At 36.2% G+C, this 16947-nt stretch overlaps 1 protein-coding gene across 1 annotated transcript; it reads right to left on the bottom strand.

The window, feature by feature from the left end:
- Positions 1 to 385: 385 nt before the first annotated feature.
- LOC112526364 (3-hydroxyisobutyryl-CoA hydrolase 1-like) lies at positions 386 to 16266 on the bottom strand. The gene is made up of 14 exons (XM_025136647.1): positions 16213 to 16266; positions 14966 to 15046; positions 13603 to 13671; positions 12395 to 12458; positions 12128 to 12207; positions 11897 to 11980; positions 11555 to 11639; positions 5652 to 5737; positions 4212 to 4333; positions 3452 to 3512; positions 2584 to 2682; positions 2040 to 2141; positions 890 to 931; positions 386 to 795 (listed from the first exon to the last, which is right to left on the bottom strand). Exons 1-14 carry the CDS (start codon positions 16228 to 16230, stop codon positions 658 to 660), a joined length of 1131 nt encoding a protein of 376 aa, XP_024992415.1. The 5' UTR covers positions 16231 to 16266; the 3' UTR covers positions 386 to 657.
- Positions 16267 to 16947: the final 681 nt, after the last annotated feature.

Here is a 16947-nt window from a genome sequence, read left to right on the forward strand (position 1 = left end):
TATATATATATATATATGTATATATATATATATATGGCGGAAGGTTTAAACGAGAAGGTAAACATTTTGTGAGAAGGCAAGAAGTTTCAAAATCATATATGATTCAACACACTCGAAAGAGTGTAATCATATATGATATTGAAATTTTTCGTCTTCCGACAAAATGTTTAACTTCTTGCATGATCCTTACAACATTACAAACATCAAACATATTGTCATTTTGTCACTACCCACAAAACATTCGCTGCCCAAATGTGCATATGGTTTACTGTTAGCGATCATTAATGACATCCATCGTTTCGTAATACCAACAGAACGATTTAAACTCCTTGCATATTACAAGTGAACCTACAGCAGCAAACCATAGTTACCACAAATAGTGATGTAGTAATTTGTAACTGCATATGCTTTAGATTGAACACAATGCCAATTGGGTAGTCATAAATTTACATTTTTATTACCCTTTGGGGAGAGGTAAGTTTGCATACATCCTACCCTCTCCAGACCCTATCTCCTAGTTAGATACATTTGGGTTCATTTAATTTTGTTTGATTACAAATAAGCAGTATAAATAATTATGCTTTTGACATTAATCATCACAATTACGAGGCCATTAACACCATAGAGGAGATAAATGGTTTAGTTCTTACTGATAGCTCAGAGTTTAGCAATGGCATGTGAAGGTAAGTTTGACCTGGGAGGGAGTTTGAGATCTTCCCAATCTTCATCATCTTTTGCTGCAAAGTATTGATCAACCATATGATCGCTCACAAGCTCAAGTTTTGAAGGTTCCCACTAAAAGGATGAAACCGTAAGAAGAGAAAAGTTAGCAGATATTACAGATATTAGTTTGGGTGCAGGATGTTCGGTCGCAGAAAGTGTCACTTACCTTTGGGTTTTTATCCTTGTCTAGCAGCAATGCCCTGCATCCCTGCATCAGAAAGAGTCAAAAGGTTTTTGAAGGAAAAACCGCAGGATGGTACCATCTCCATTAAATAAAGTACAAGTGATATGCAGACAGGGACAAGTTATGTTTTCCAGATTGATACTTCCTCCGTCCCGAAGTACAAAGTGTTGACATTTCTATTTTAGTTTGTCCATGTCCACTTTCAAAGGTAAGTACCTACTTTCCAATTTTATCCTTAATTATGATATGGAGGAATTCAATTACTCCCTCTATTATTAAGGGTACAATTGTCATTTTGTTAATAAAAAAGTGTAATATTTACATATTTCTATAATTGTGTGCCTTTTTCATTGAGGACATTCATTTTGGGGCGGAGGGAGTACTTCTTGACTTCCAGACCATGTAAAAGCATCAACACTGATGACAATGTTTTTGCATTGAAACACCGGCAAAATGCATCAAAATGCAACGGAGTTTGGTTTAGTACCTATTTAGGAACGAAGAGTTTTTCTCTCAATCGATGTAAGAGAGTTTTAAATTTTCTTATTTTGTACTCATTTTGATCAATAACCTACTTATCTTATAACATTTGATGACGTGGATACCCGTTTACGAAAGGTTTATGAAATATATACAGGGTTACTGTGAAGTAGGTGAAAAACTTGACATCCACATCATCAAATGTCACAAGATCAACAATTTACCGATCAAAATGGGGGGTAAAAATAGAAAATTTTGAAACTTTTTTACATTGATTGAGAAGAAAAAATCATTGCATTAAATAGGAACTAAGGCAACTTCATTATATTTCGATGCATTTTGCCATTGAAACACAAAAATGTGGTTTGTATGACTACAAAATTCAAGTGGAAAAGAATAATACTCCCCATCAAGATTCCTAACTCCATGAAAAATGGCATTACAACTTCTTTCGGAAAGATTAAAGTTAAAATTACCGAAGTACCCATAGTTATTTATACAAAGAATTGATGACAGTTATTTGGATATGCAAGACTCTTGTATTTTGTGAGGGGTATTTAAGACATGGTTAAAAGTAAAATACTTCTCTGAACTCTCGAGCCATTTGTTTGGTCAAACATTTTTATGGGCACATAAAGTACTAAATTGGTACCTCAAAGAAATCCCTGCTGAACTCTCCTCGCATGACAGTACAAACCATTCGGTATTCACGGATTAGACATTGACCAACACCTTGAAGTCTCCCTTCTCTAATCTGTAAGCGAATGGCGAAATAGTTTAACGAAACGAGCAATTTTTTTATTTTTTTGGAAGTATATAATAATGATATAAGGCAAAACACACACACTCCTCCCTCACCTTTGGTAAGGCATGAACCCTTAAACTCCAGGGAGGTTGGGATCTACCGGTAACCCAGGTACCACTGGGCAATGACCCTTTGGTGATTTGTTTATCTTTTACCATGAAAAGAAAATATAATTCATTGTATAATCCTTGCCTTTCCTAATATATATACGGCTATAAAGAATATGTTATTATTTTACAGTGTTCTAACATCGAGTGATTTGCTGAAACTTTGCTTTTCTTTTCCTTTCTTTATCATTCAAGCAACTGAGTAAAAGATCGGCTTACGATGTAAATGATTTTCTGACAAATCTAATTAAATATTTAAAATCAAGGGCATGGTGAACCCTTACGGAGCGAAGAGAAATTTTGAGACTTGTTGGTGATGCTTTCTTCAAAGACTGGATAGTCCAAGTGATCCAATCATCCATGTTTTTTGAAGCCTCTTTCTCCTAGAAAAGAAATACCATCATACCATCACAAATGAGTCATTAAGTAAAAACATAACCATTTCAGTTAGAAACTAGCAAATAATACTTCCTCCATCTCATGAAGATTGGAACAATTTCATTTCTACGTATGAGCTCCAGTATTAGAGGCGGTCCATTTGATCCGCTAATGATGCATTATATAGGAACATATATGATAAATACCGACAACTCTCATATGGAGTACCAGCATGGAAAGATCAATTAGCTGATGCAAGATTCTTCTTATATATATAATATTTATATATGACAAATATTCATGACACTCATCTCTCATGAGGTTTGAACTCTTGATCTCGTGGGAGGCTGGGCTCTACCGGTAATCAATAATCGTTACCGTTGGGCCAATTACCCTTTGGTTAATGCAAGCTTCTTCTTGTGAGCATAATGGCATAAGCCTGATTGACTATGAGACCAACTCCAATAAAAATTGCAAAAAATTTTGTTGAAAATTTCAAGTTCATAGTTTGTGCATTATAAACGATGTTATTTCTGAAGCATTGATCATGATGATTCAAGTCGACAAGGTTCCTTTATTTGTGCTTAAGGATGGACGTTTTATAGCTTTGACAAATAATCAAACATTTTACTCGAACCATGTTTCAAGTCATATGCTGCAATTTTCGTGGGAATGATAGAATAACAGATTTTACATAAGAACAAAAATGTAGTCACATGACAAATGCATAACCGGAAACATTTCATGTTAATATGAATCAGCTCTAGAACTTACAATTGCAGAGATAATCTCTTCAACCGTTCTCCGAGAGAAACACCTATTAATAGTTTTCAGCCTGCAGCATATGGTAGTAAAAGTGGAATCATGAATGACACATAAGTATTATATCATTTACGTACGTAGTTAGCAAACATAAGATGCATAGCATGAAATCGAGAAAGAATGCTGAAGGATTTTGTCAAAGTCCATGTTCAATGTACAAATCAGAGCACTTCAGTTTCTTAGATCATCTCCAACAGATTCTCTAAAATTTCTTCAAAATGGAGAATCAAAAGCTAAAATCTCTAAAAGGTTACATTTAACTCCATTAGCTTAAATTTTTGAGAATTCTCCAAATTTGGAGACTTGTATACTCTCTCCTGTTTTCTCTTATCAGAGAATCTGTTGGAGCAAAAAGATCTCCAAAATCTCCATTTTTTTATATTTTAGAGAACTTGTTGGAGATGCTCTTAGGTTTATTACCTGATTGCAGTTCCGTATATAGAAAATACCAAAATCTTATAAGGGATGTTGACAAACACAACCATCCAGTCGCATAACAAAACTACTAACAGAGAACATAAAACCCAGGTTCAATTTCCGCCAAATGCTGTTGATCCCTTTCAGGGTCAAACTCATTGGTTGGGATTTGCCCAGTTCATGTGGAGGGAGAAACTTTGCATGAATCTTAAGTAGTCGGACCAAAGGTGCCAAATACTACGGTTACAGGGAAAAAGGAAAAAAAGAAGAAAATATGAATATGAGGGAAATATACCGAAAGTATTGACTCTTCTCCTTCAACTTAGGAGTGCCCGAGAACTCATTGATAATACTGCAGATAATTTTTGGATCGCCTGTATTTGCTTTGCATAATGCATCTTCTAATAACGATAATTTCTGTTCATTGACAGAATGTGTCAGGCAAGTATCCAAAACAGATTTGAGCTCTAGAAATGAAAAAATGACACTCAAGTCAAAAATTGTATTACAAATATGGTTGATGTTAATTTTTTTTAATCATTGATGTTACCTTTCTAAGTTGAATACTTCAATGGGTGTAGAAACAAATGGACTCATTTAATGGATGATAATTTCCTAAAACGTTTCTCCCAAGGAGAAAGATGATAACGTACTTTGTTGCAAGGATATGGGTGCTAACATTTCACATTTGGATACCACGATTGGGTACATTTATACTGTTCTACATGTATCTGTATGCATATACATAATAGGACTGTTTAGGCCATTGACCTTAAATGAGTTTTTTAACAACATAACCTTCTGACAAGTTTAGTGCCATTATGACGTATTAAAGTGGCATTCTATAAACCTATTAGAAGGTTATGGATTTGAAAGAAAACTTTGATTCATCTGATGCATGTCTAAAACCAAAACAATAAGAGAAAGAAATTATCTCAAAATTCAAACATTTCGATATATATAGGGTTAGGTTCAGGGGAAAACTGCAAAAGAAAATGAAGAACTAAGGAACACCCTTTTCAGTATGCATTTGTGCATACAAGAAATTTGTAAGCAATTTGTCTCGTATGCACACATGCATAAAAACCAAGAAACAACTTCAATTACTTGTATTCACATGTGCATATTGTCCAGATGAATGGTTACCAGGGTGTTCCTCAGTTTTTCATTTTTTTGGGGTTTTTCCCTGAACCTCCTATATATATACATAGAGAGAGTGTGTGTGTCAGGTTCAAACAAGAACGACAACTAAATAAGAGAATAAAAACGGTCAAATCACATGTGATTTTACTCTAAAATCACGTGTAAAATCACATGTGATTCAAGCGACTTCGATCGCGACCTAAGGTCACGAGCCACGTCGCACGTCGCACGCACACCCTTAGTGTAAAACCACATGTGATTTTGCACTTGATTTGGCCGTTTCCATATTCTCTTATTCTGTTACCGATCTCGTTTAAACCTTCCTCTCTCTCTCTCTCTCTCTCTCTCTCTCTCTCTCTCTCTCTCTCTATATATATATATATAGATATATTTGTATATATACATAAAACTAAAACACATACTAAGCTCACGACTCATTGTGCTCTTACTTTTACCTGATGCATCCATATTTGGCATACTATTGAGGAGAAATGACTTGTTGTGGTATCTTGCCTCCTCTCTTTGTTGTAGACATACCAGGTCATTTTACTTTAGTGAGAAATGGATTTGCAAAAATAAAAGTGGAATGTACCTCCAATGGGACAAAGTGGGTGGCAAGACCGCATGCAAGCATTTCAGCACCATCCAATCTAGCACCTGTAAGACCCACATATTCGCCTGCCATAATATAAACTCATATCAAATACGCACATAGACCAACACATGATTAACTATCTTTTGTGATTTCAAGACTAACAATGGCATTCATCTGAATAACGACAACAGTTTTTGAAAACTTCCGGGAACACCAACAAGAATTTCAAGGGGCACAAATTCCGTATAATAGGCATGAATTTCCATGATACTGATGAAGATTATTGAAATCTTTATGGACATTTTTCACCTGTTTGAGTGGACCAATATCCAAACAACTCTTATATGTATTAATCAACTTCCTATTTTAGTAAAGTACAGTAAGAACCATATCCTGACATGTAACAGCTGCCATAGAGGGGGCTGACACAAACCAAAGTAAGGGGGATGTAAAGAAAGAAGTAACTTCAATTTTTAAGTCCTTCTAACTAACTTCTGTACCATCCAATTGAGATCTTAAGCAATAGCTCAATACTCTAACAACGAAAGTTAGCCATTTACGTCTTGCCGAGAGTGCAACATTCAACTTTTAATCATAGGTTTAAGTAGTTCAGCGGTAATAATAATGTTTCCTTTTCTTTTGGCAACCCATCCATATAAAGTTTCAATATATAGTTTGGCTAAGTTATGAATCCTCAATGTTTAATTATCACTGAAAAGCACATTGTTGATGACAAGCATCTCAGATTTTGAATTAAAATATCCAAATGTTCGTAGATAGTCTTGAGAGAGAACCCAAGAGATTCTAAGGCCTCTCTAGAGGCCTAAACTTTCTCATATCACTAATTATTCCACCAAAGAGATCCAACATATCATCTAACTGTTGTTAGGGATACATATCATCCCACCAAATGAAGAAACTTCAATAAGGCCATCTCCCTAGTAGTTGAACTTGTTAGACAAACAACATCCCATCTATCATGAACACAGGGGTTGTTTACTAAACACTTACTGCCTTTTACTGGGTAACTAAACACTTAAGGTTCTGTACCAACACAAATTGGGTAAGCTCTAACCGGGTAAGTGAGGCTCTTGAAATGTTTCTTTGAAAATCATGTTCAACTTGGGTAAGCGCTTACTAGGTAACTGAGGCTCTTGATGAACTTCAGAAACCAATAGACCCCCGATTACACTCACATATTCTAGAAGGGTCCGAAAATAGCATAAGGGTACTGTGGGAAGTTTATTTGTTGGCACAGACAGTATGGGTAGTATATACTAGTATTCTGTTGAAGGTTTGTCAACGATAGAATATAAATAAGTGAAGGGGAGCGCAGGAGAGGGTACATATTTCTATATAATACTCATGGGACTTCCTCTAATTTGTTTTTGTATCCATTTATGTTTCCATATCGAATACAAGAGTGTATCAATTGCTATGTGAGCAAGGTTGAGAGAGGATGTTGAGAAGGGTAGCAACGAGAGTAGAAGATGTGGAGGAGAGTATTAAAAACGTTAAGGCCGAGGTCGGCTCTCTCCAAGAAGGTTTGGACTATCATGAAGAAACTCGAGTGGCTAATTAAGCATGCAAAGGAGTCAAAGAGACATGGTGTTGGGTTGTACCACTAGTAAACATTCTTTGCAGCTAAGGTGAAAAGATTAGAGATTCCACCTTTGACGAGAAGGGCCCGAACGGATGGGTTCTTAGGGCTGGACACTATTAGGCTTAACCCCCTCGGTCAAGAGGAACAAATCGAAGTTTCGGTCATTGCCTTTGAGGGTGACATACTGAGATGGTTTCACTTGGAGCATAAGCATCAGCCCATCACGTGGTAGGAAGTATTGAGGCAATTCCGATCTACAGTGGAGAGAACACTCTAAACAATTTTTGACGTTGAAACATAGTGGTACGGTAAAGTACCGCCAAGATTTTAAAGTACAAAAAAGTGAGATAGGGCATTCCCTCTCAGTGAGGTGAGGCGTAAGCCTCGAGGCACTCCTAGGCGTAAGTCTCACGGTGGAAAAGAAATAGAATTCAAAATAACTATATATACTAAAAAAATATGTATACGTTATACATTATATATATTTTAATTTACATTCCGCTACCACATTATACATAAAAAACATATATACAACATACATAAATATAACTACATTTCCCAGTCCCACATAAATATATATATATATATATATACATATACATACTAACCAAACCAAACCAAACCTTAAAAAACATAAAATATGGAACTCGAAGATAGAAACACGAGTAAAGAACACAAATTATTCAAGGGGTTAATAGAATACATGCATACATACATACATATATATATATATATATATATATTATCAAGTATAATATGTATAGAATAATATACATATACTAACAAAAAGGGAGGTCGAGAGAGAAAAGGTGCCATAAATAATTATGACTTGAGAAAAGAGTCTTTTATTAAATAAAAGAAATAGGAGCAATGAACAAGGGAAAGGCTTCGTACATGTTTGACTCGAGAAATAAAAATATATTTTAGGTCAGCTAAATGCACATCTACTTATTAATATCATCCTCACACAAATCAACATCAAAACATCTTTTTTACTTTTTCAATGTATGATTTGACCTGATTTTGATGTCATTAGGTGTGCATATACCAACACCCTATATTTTATGTTTTCACCAAAATAGTAGCACTTAAGAAATTGCACGTCTCCTCGCCATTCACCACCTTACCGCTAAGGCGTCTCAAGTACAATTTTTGGCACCTCAAAGTGTGCGCCTCATCCGCTTTCTAAAACCACAAGTATTGCATTAGACACTCCAAAAAAAATTGTCCTTATGAGTTTGAAGAGTAGGACAAGAACTTCAAGAAACGGAAAGTCTTAACTGTTTTATTAGCTATATTATTATTTTATTAGAGTATTTTACTTTTATGGTCTATGTAGGAAACTAGGTCTTATGGGGTAATTAGTATATTCCTTGCTTATTTGAACTCATTGTTTTATGCTTTTGAACGTCGAATAATAATTCTCGTTGTTATAGAAGCTTGCTAATTGATGGATCACCAAATTCATGTGTTAAGGATTGTATTTGTAATCCTTCCTCCCTTCATTTTGCGTCAATTTCTCTGTCAATTTGTGAATGGTTTAGAACCTTTGGTTAGAGGTGAGTTACGTCTGCTATATACCGTAAGCTTGGGAGAAGCTTGGTAGGAAATATAGATGAAAAAAATAAAATAATAAAAAAAAAACCTCAGGGAGAATGGTCCAACAAGATGGGGCATCCAAAACAAGATCCATAGGGACTGCGACATGGTAGTGGATATTCACTGCGGGGATGAGCATAAATGAATTCCTCCTCATGCCTTTTGAGCCCATCAACGCTCCAAGGGATGATGAACAAGGTATCAGAGAGTACCCACTCAAATTTGTACTTGTTTTTTTGATATCATGGTTTTGTGCTACGGTTTAACACGTCGTGCAGCTTAGAGGAGGTGTTTGCTATACTTGAAGACATCAATTGTATACAAATGTTAAGTGCCAATTTCCGCAACCAAGGTTGGGGTATCTAGGGCATGTTCGGAAGTGTGAATTTGGGCAACCAAGGTTAGGGTATCTAGGGCATGTTATTTTTGCGTGGAGATGGATCCAACCAAGGTCTAAGCAATGTTGGGTTCGCCAGCTCCTAATAGCGTCATAGAACCACGGGGTTTCTTGGGGATGCCCGGGTACTACCATAAGTTCATTTGTGGATATTGTAAGATAGTTGCTCTCTTGACATACATGCTAAAACGAAACCAGTTTACATGGAACGAAAAAGGTCCGATAGCCTTTTACGCGTTGAAACAAGTATTATCTACGGTCCCCGTTGTGAGATTACCAGATTTTTCTCATGAGTAAATCATTGGGAGTTGAGATTGACCCTTGGGATATTGTTTAGGGGAGTCCTCATTCAACAAGAACGATCAATAGCTTATTTTAGCCAGGTCTTGGCCTCAGAAGAACGGTCGAAGTCAATCTACGAGAAGGAATTGATGGCGATAGTCCAAGCCATTCATAAGCGGTGGGTGTATTTATTGGGACGAATTTTCACGGTGTGCGGGGATCAACAAAACTTGTTTTTTTAGAATAGCGCAATGGTGAACCCGAATATCAGAAGTGGATTAGCAAACTACTGGGCAACAAGTTTGAAATTGTTTATCATCCTGGTAGTAGAAACGAAGTCGTGGATACCTTATCTCGAAAACCTTTAAACACCAAATGTTCTGTGATAGGAGGGCCAAATGACGCCAGTGGGAAGTAATCTAGATAGGAAGAGCGAAATGATCGTTTCTTAAACACACTTAGAAAGGATATTGAGTCACGACCAGATAGACTTCTGGGATTTTATTTGCATCAAGGTTTGCTGATATATAAAGGACGACTTCCTCTCATATTTGACATGGTTAAACGATGTTTAGTTTGTCAACAAAAACAAACACTTGTCGAGATCCCCTGTGGGGTTGCTACTACAACATGTGTCGTTGCCTTTGAAATCATAAACGGTTTACCTAGCTCCCTCGATATGACTACCATTCTAGTGAAGGTCAACCACTTGAGCAAGTATGCCCATCTCATGGTCTCAAACATCCCTACACCGCTTACTCCGTCACAAAGGTGTTTGTCAATGAGGTTGCTCGGCTACATGAGGTTCCGACCTCAATTGTCTTTGACAGAGATGAAGTCTTCTTAGTCAATTCTAGAGAGAGATTCTTCACTTACAAGGCACCTAATAAAAGTATAGCACTGATTATCACCCTCAATCAGATAGCAAACAAAGGTGGTGAATTGGACACTTGAACAATACCTATGTTGCATTACTTTCGGTATGCCCAATATTGGGTTGAGTACTGGTATAATGCTACCTACCACTTGGGAGCTCAAATGTTCACCTTGTCTAGTGTCACATGGATCAGCTTCTCCTTGAGAGAGATGAGCCATTAGATTTGGCTCGAATGCACCGGCTCAAAGCTAACAGCGTATGAAACAGCAGGCTAACCAATGTCGTAAAGATGATGATCTTTCCATCGGCAAGTGGGTGTTCCAAAAGTTACAGCCTTATCAGTAATCCTCGTTGGTGGCCAGGCGCAGGTGATGCTAACCACTTAGAGGTCCTATCTGTTTGAAGCTCTTCATGGGAGGATTTTGAGGTTGTCAGCGACCAGTTTCCGGACTTTCACCTTGAGGACAAGGTGAAGCTCGTGGGGCGAGGTATTGATAGACCCCCGATTAGACTGGAATATTCTAGAAGGACCCCAAAACAATGTAAGTGTATTGTGGGAAGTTTATTTGTTGGCAGGGGCAGTATAGGTAGTATGAATATATTGGTATTTTGTTGGAGGTTTGTCGAGGATAAAATATAAGTAAGGAAGGGGAGGGCAGGATTGTATTATGTATTGGCGTGAGCTTAGGAGATCCCACAGCTTCTCGAATTGCTTGGAATGCTATATCATGATCATCCGACTTCCTCTAATGTTCTTGTAATCCATTTCTGTTTCCATATTGAATACAAGAGTGTATCAGAAACCTACCATTCCATATTTCCATACATTCAAGTAAAAGTTAAAAACATACCATGAATAGACCTCAAAGTACGAAAACTTTACACAGGATGGTAAGTCTTCAACATTATTCTTGCTACTTCAGGACCAATAACACAAACATACCTAACGCTTTTCTAGATGAAACAAGATTCTAGTAAAAAAGAGAATATAGAGTATTTGGGTGCTCAACAATGTACTGTACCCTATATTCATTCTGTCCTAATGATAATATTATTCGTGAACAAAGAATTTCTCATGCGAAAAGATCATTTTATATCATAAAATATAATACGCGATCAGATTAAGATCAAAATGAAATTACCAAAGAATCCAGGTAGTCTTGATAAGTAATAAGAGGCACCTACATCTGGGAATAACCCTAATTCAGTCTCTGGCATGGCGAAAACCTGCCAAATGAGAATCAAATATGTTTAAAAAATTGTCGATTCTGGAAAGATTACTACTCTTATGGAAGGTTGTAGGCGGTGAATAGAATTAAACAATGAATAACTACAACTTTAGCAGTGTTACAAAAATAGCAGAAAGCATAACAAATTAAATTAACAGAAGCATTAACCAATGAATATATATATACACACACATAGGATGCTAAAACTGACAGCTGAAAGTTTCTTCAAGCAGATGAATGTAGCAAGAGAGATACCGAATTATCTGTAGCAACTCGAAATCTACCATGTACTGAAACGCCTCCACCACCTCCCATCACAATTCCTCTAAGGAGTGACACCTTTAAGTATGATTTGAAGTCAACTTAAGATCACACATATCGTAAGTAACAATGTGTTGAAATGTGCATGGTGGTCAGTGAAAGAATTTGTACTTCTTGAAGAACTGTACTAGTAAAAGGAAATCAGTGAATCTGAGAGCTGCTTACCTGAGGTTTAGTGTATGTTGCCATCAAATAATTCAATGTAAATTCTGTTGAAAAAAACTTTGCCCCTAGTTTCCAGTTACCTGATACCCAAAAATCTCATCAGACAAGCAATAAAGCACCATTAACTCATTACAACATTATGCAACTTTTAATACTGAGTGTTCAAAAGCCTAATTGTTCATGGAATGGAAAACAGCTTGCAGCTTGATTATATTTGGATGAGCAGACTGAAGAGAAATGAATTAGGAAGGAAACAAAGGCATTAACCTTTATTAATATCCTTAACAACAGCTGTAACATCGCCACCAGCACAGAAAGCCCTTCCTTCACTCTGCATGATCCATATTCCCTTGTGAGTCATAAACAAATAAAAACTGAATCTGCAGACAATAAAGTGTTGTAGCTTATGAGCGACTAGACTAGCAGGTGYGTGAGACTGTTGCTGAAGTCTTTGGCTTTGTGCTTGAATGGAAGGGGAAAAAAGTCTTCTATGTGCAGAAGTGAAAGCTCTATCAATAGAACTAGCTTCTTTTTATTTAGAGAGGAACGATTCCCTCGTCTGAGAATCGTCATTCAAGCACTATTCCTCCCCACTAGAAAAAGATGTGAAAAGCATTTAATTTTTTTATTACCGAGTGAAAAGTATAAAAAGTTCAATAGAAAATAGTAACGCATATATATTTCAACTCTAGCCTAGAGTTTGAAAGTATATGCAAATATTAGTGCTCATGGAACTCTACTAAACACACATTATTCCAACTATTATTTGTAAACTTGAAGTTCAAATGTGAGGAGTGTCTTCCTCGGTAGAGGGCCTGAAGAGGAGATTATGTGGATATACTCGTATACCTACCAATTTAGCTGATAATACCAGAACATTCAAGGATTTTCGCCTCAGAAACCATTATATGATCCAACACAATCTATGTGGCCTTAGTTTACTAAGGGTATGTGTGCACACTCTATTTGTTCAACTATAAGAGGATATTGCATATTTACTAAAGCATTGACTAATGGGCATATGATCTTCATGCATCCATGTTGAACATGTTTGATACATCTTTTCCCACCTGAGTGTGGAAGGGTGCATATTTGTTAATTACAGGACAAAAGGATCTTCTTTGTCAATCCTATATTAGTTCAGTATATTGCCCTAATTCCTGAAATGTGGTGAAGAAATTACTCTTACACTGGATCATCAACCATTTATCAAATGCATCACTCTCCACACTTGACTCCTTTCTGGTGCTTTATAATAAACTGTTTGCAACGAGAAGCAATCTGGTGGCAGAAACAGCACTGATCGGAAACTAATCTATAAAACTAAACAAAAGCAATCTCTTGAACATGGTAGATTGGTAGCAGCTCAACTTGATCATGCCTTCATGTTATCATTCCTCTATTCATGCTTAAATAATGACTATGTTTTATTCATGCTAAATCAATCAATGGATCCTACTTGGATGGGGAAATACCTTCAAAATTATCAGCTTGACATTGGGATCCTCCTCGTAGGCATGAAAGAGTTCCAAGAGACGAGATACCTAGAAAGATAATAGACAAGTGACAGGTCAAATTTTCCCTTTCAGCAACACATTGAAGTTATGATACTTCATAAAAAAATATAGTTTAGAGATATAACCAAATAGAAAGTGTCTGAAACATGATTGGAAAAATAAGCAGCCGACAAAGGGCCCTTGGCCCAGTGGTACCAATTGAGACTCTACATCCCTTAGGTTGTGAGTTTACCTCCTCAGAGACATACGTGTGTAGCTATTTCGATGAAAAGGAAACATAACAACTGGATTCTTTAGAATGTAAGAACACAACACAGTGGTGCTAGCATAAGTTATTTTCAAATCGCAATACCAATGGAAGAAGAAAACGGGTGAAGTCAAAGAAGAAAATGTCATGCAGGCATGGAACATAAATTTAAACCTTCTTTGACTAGACAACTTCAGAGCAAGCAAATTAAATGGACAGCAGAAATTTTAAGATCAAGCAAATCCAATGGAAGGCTAGAGAAAAGATTGGTAATAATTACTAGTCTTACATCCATAGTGTAAACTATTCATCCAGCTGGTGGTGATAACCCAAATCCTCTAAACAATATAGCCTCTTTTTCAAGTCTGAACACCGATTTTGGTGTTGTAAAATAGACATTTTGTGTGCAAGTGTGTTAGGATACTTGAGAGTGTGTGTTATGCATACCAATCTAACTATCCTACTACCTATGTCAAGAGAGGATGAATTAGATGAAGACATAAGATTTTCATGTCAGGTCTAGTAAAGAAAAAGTGTCAGAAGACGTCATCCATAATAACTTTAGTATCATATCCTGTCTGATATAATTTCTTATTTTCTCGAGTATGCCTACTTTATTCAATTTTTAATTAACTCTACCATCAAATCTTGACTCTGAGGGTAGTTGTCTACCTTATTCACAATATAATTATACTCCTATCATATACAGTTACAACAGTCATGTTGGCACAGAATAGTAATAACAACACTAATACCAACATAACGATAGGATGGAGATCGTGGTGATAAAGGAGATAGAAAATGAAATCCTTCAACTCTACATTCAAATATTAAAGGCTCCACATTTGATGATACAAGCAACTACATAAATCTCACATATTTAGATGCCTGTGGTGCACCAGCCATATGGTATTTACAACTTCATACCACATGATCAAATAAAGCAATTTCAGAAACACCTGCCTTTGAAGGAAAATATCGGAGAACATCATGGATTTGAGAAACACAAGATGTACCAGAAAGAAGAATATGCTATGATGGATAGCAATGAATCCAATACATTTCACATTTTACCATTTCAAGTGAAAGCGCATTCAGTTGCTTGGGCCTGTTTAGTATGATGGTTCTCACATGTGAGCTCTCTTTAAGCAATACCTGTCATATGAAGGAAGTTCAAGTATCAATGTATCTATCCGTGAAGTCTAAAAGCTAAACAGATGACACCAAGTTGATGGTTGATGATTGCAAAACATGAACTTTTCCATGATCCTCAGACATCCAGTCCAGAATGCATGTAGCTATACTACAGAATATCCATTTAACATGTTCTCTACCTAAAAATATGAAAAAGGAACTCTAAAAGGTTAAAAGCCTATTGGGAAAAGAAAAAGTGAATGAACTGCAAACATAATAAAAAGTAAAAGCTTTAAGATTACAGTAAAGGAATCTAAAAACTAAAACTTCCCCTATTCACTTCCAAAAAAGAAAATAAAACCAAAGGCAAAGTCAAGAAAGGGGGGATTATTTGACTTTTGTGGTAAAATGAACCAATTGCCATGTCATTAATTAATTCATTGGAGAAGATTATAATTACAGAAGTAAACTATTTACTTTGATTGAACAATTAGAAAATCTGTGGTTTAAGAATTAAAGAGGTACTGAGGTAGATGTCAAATTATTAACCCCAAAGAAGACCATTCCATTCCCCAATCAAAGAGTGAATAGTATTTTGAACCATTCTTGGTGGCACTTCATTTGTAAACAGCAAACACACTTACAAATGCAAAAATGAAACCTATGAAACACTACAATTAGCTGGAAAAGGAGAAGAAGCAGAAAGTGGAGTTTCTTGTTAGTTATTTAGGCATGCTGGAGATTATTTTCTAATTGTTAAAACACAAAGGGTCCAAGGCCATGTACAATGGCTCAAATAATAATCACTCCCCACAAAATTTTAGCCCCTATAGATTTTTCAAACATCTTTTGCCAGAGCAAGTGAGTTTTCAAACGATTCATTGAAGAATTCCAATTCAGATCTTGTTATTTGCTGTTTTTAATTCTTTTTACAGAACCCCAACTCAAAGCACATGATCATATCTTAAAAGAAGGTAAAGAATCACTCTGAAATCGGGTTTACACTCTGCTGAAACTGAAAACACAAGAAATTGCAACAAAACGTTCAATCAACGCTATCTAAACTCAAAATAATAAACAAGTAAATTGGGTACAACTTTACACAAATCAAGATGAAAAAGGTATAACCATGTAACAAATTTCATTATACAAATAATCAAATAAAGGGAAGAAGAAAGAAAGAGTACCTGAGTTGTTGGCGCCATGAAGTTCAACCGAGAGCCGTAAGAACAATGAGCAACCAGGATGATCAGCACAGCTAGCAGAGCAGAGTTGAAAAACACTATCGGGTCGGATCGGGTGTGATATGGGTTGGGCTTCTCCGTGAGCCCAATGGGTCGGGAATTGGATTTCGGGAATTGGATTTTGAATTTTAAATTAACGGGAAAATGTACAAAATAACAATCTAATTTCATAAAAAAAATTATTATAGCATTGTATTTTCAGTTTTTTTTGTTTCTGAAGGAAATGGGATTCTCCGTTCCTGTGGGCTTTTGGAGCATACCCGAGCTTATTTAGGCTCCAATGGGAAACGAAGTTGTTCAAGCATCAGCTCTTCTTGAGAATGATTCAATCTAGCCACAGGTTCTCTTGCTCACGTGACCGACAGTGATAGATCTGTCTCTTTTACCTCTCCTCCCTGTCTCCATTCTGATTGATTCGCGGAGCAACAGTATTTAAAGCAATGTACTTTCAAACTATTTTTTATTAGAACATTGTATTTTGAAAAATTTATCCATTATAGCATTGGGTAACATTTTGATTTAAATTTACCCATTATACCAGGTTTTCATGTCATCTCATTATCCACGAAGGTTGTCCACATGTATTATATTAATGTGACTTTCTTATCTGTAACGCCCCAAATACCACATTTACATAGAAYACATATTTCATTACATAGAAACATGGATTACATCAAA

The sequence above is a fragment of the Cynara cardunculus genome, assembly GCF_001531365.2.
Source record: "Cynara cardunculus var. scolymus isolate 2C chromosome LG 14, CcrdV1, whole genome shotgun sequence".
Taxonomy (NCBI): Eukaryota; Viridiplantae; Streptophyta; class Magnoliopsida; order Asterales; family Asteraceae; genus Cynara; species Cynara cardunculus.

Coding starts and splice junctions, on each gene's coding strand:
- LOC112526364 (XM_025136647.1), bottom strand. Junction 13,672..14,965: donor ATGCGCTTTCACTTGAAATG/GTAAAATGTGAA, acceptor TTATCTTTCTAG/GTATCTCGTCTCTTGGAACT. Junction 2,683..3,451: donor AAGAGATTATCTCTGCAATT/GTAAGTTCTAGA, acceptor TTTCTTTTCTAG/GAGAAAGAGGCTTCAAAAAA.